Genomic DNA, 371 nt, shown 5'->3' with positions numbered 1-371 from the left:
CAGTACGGTTAATGAGCCACTACTGTTATCTGATATTGCGGTCCGAGTCGCTGGTTTTTCTGGAAAAGCTGAAGAGTGGCCTTTGTCTGAGTTTGTACCCTGCCAGTGGAACAATCTCCATTTTTACCACAGGTTTCTGGTCTCCACTAACTGTCCAGTCAATCTCTTGGGGAGAGATATCATGTGTGAACTGAATGTGGGACTGCTGATGTACCCAGATCGGGTTGAAATCTCATTCCCGAATGGACAGGTGCAGATGTGTTGTACAGCCAGAAACACATCAGCTCAGATGTTGCTGGGGGCATCTGAAGAGGCACCGGAGAAAACGCACATGATCGTATGGTGGGGATTGGTTCCAGAATGTAAAACAA

General features: G+C 47.4%; 1 protein-coding gene across 1 annotated transcript; it reads left to right on the top strand.

Annotated features, from left to right (window-relative positions):
• On the top strand, positions 1–335 carry LOC106512502 (uncharacterized; the record flags this gene model as incomplete). Its single annotated transcript, XM_014001106.1, is given in 1 exon segment — positions 1–335. A coding segment is annotated over 1 exon segment (335 nt), but the record flags the coding sequence as incomplete, so codon positions are not given.
• Positions 336–371: the final 36 nt, after the last annotated feature.

This window comes from Austrofundulus limnaeus, unplaced genomic scaffold (genome assembly GCF_001266775.1).
Source record: "Austrofundulus limnaeus strain Quisiro unplaced genomic scaffold, Austrofundulus_limnaeus-1.0 Scaffold7566, whole genome shotgun sequence".
Taxonomy (NCBI): Eukaryota; Metazoa; Chordata; class Actinopteri; order Cyprinodontiformes; family Rivulidae; genus Austrofundulus; species Austrofundulus limnaeus.
The sequence above is the reverse complement of the archived record's forward strand: the minus strand, read 5'-3'. Positions and strand labels throughout refer to the sequence as shown.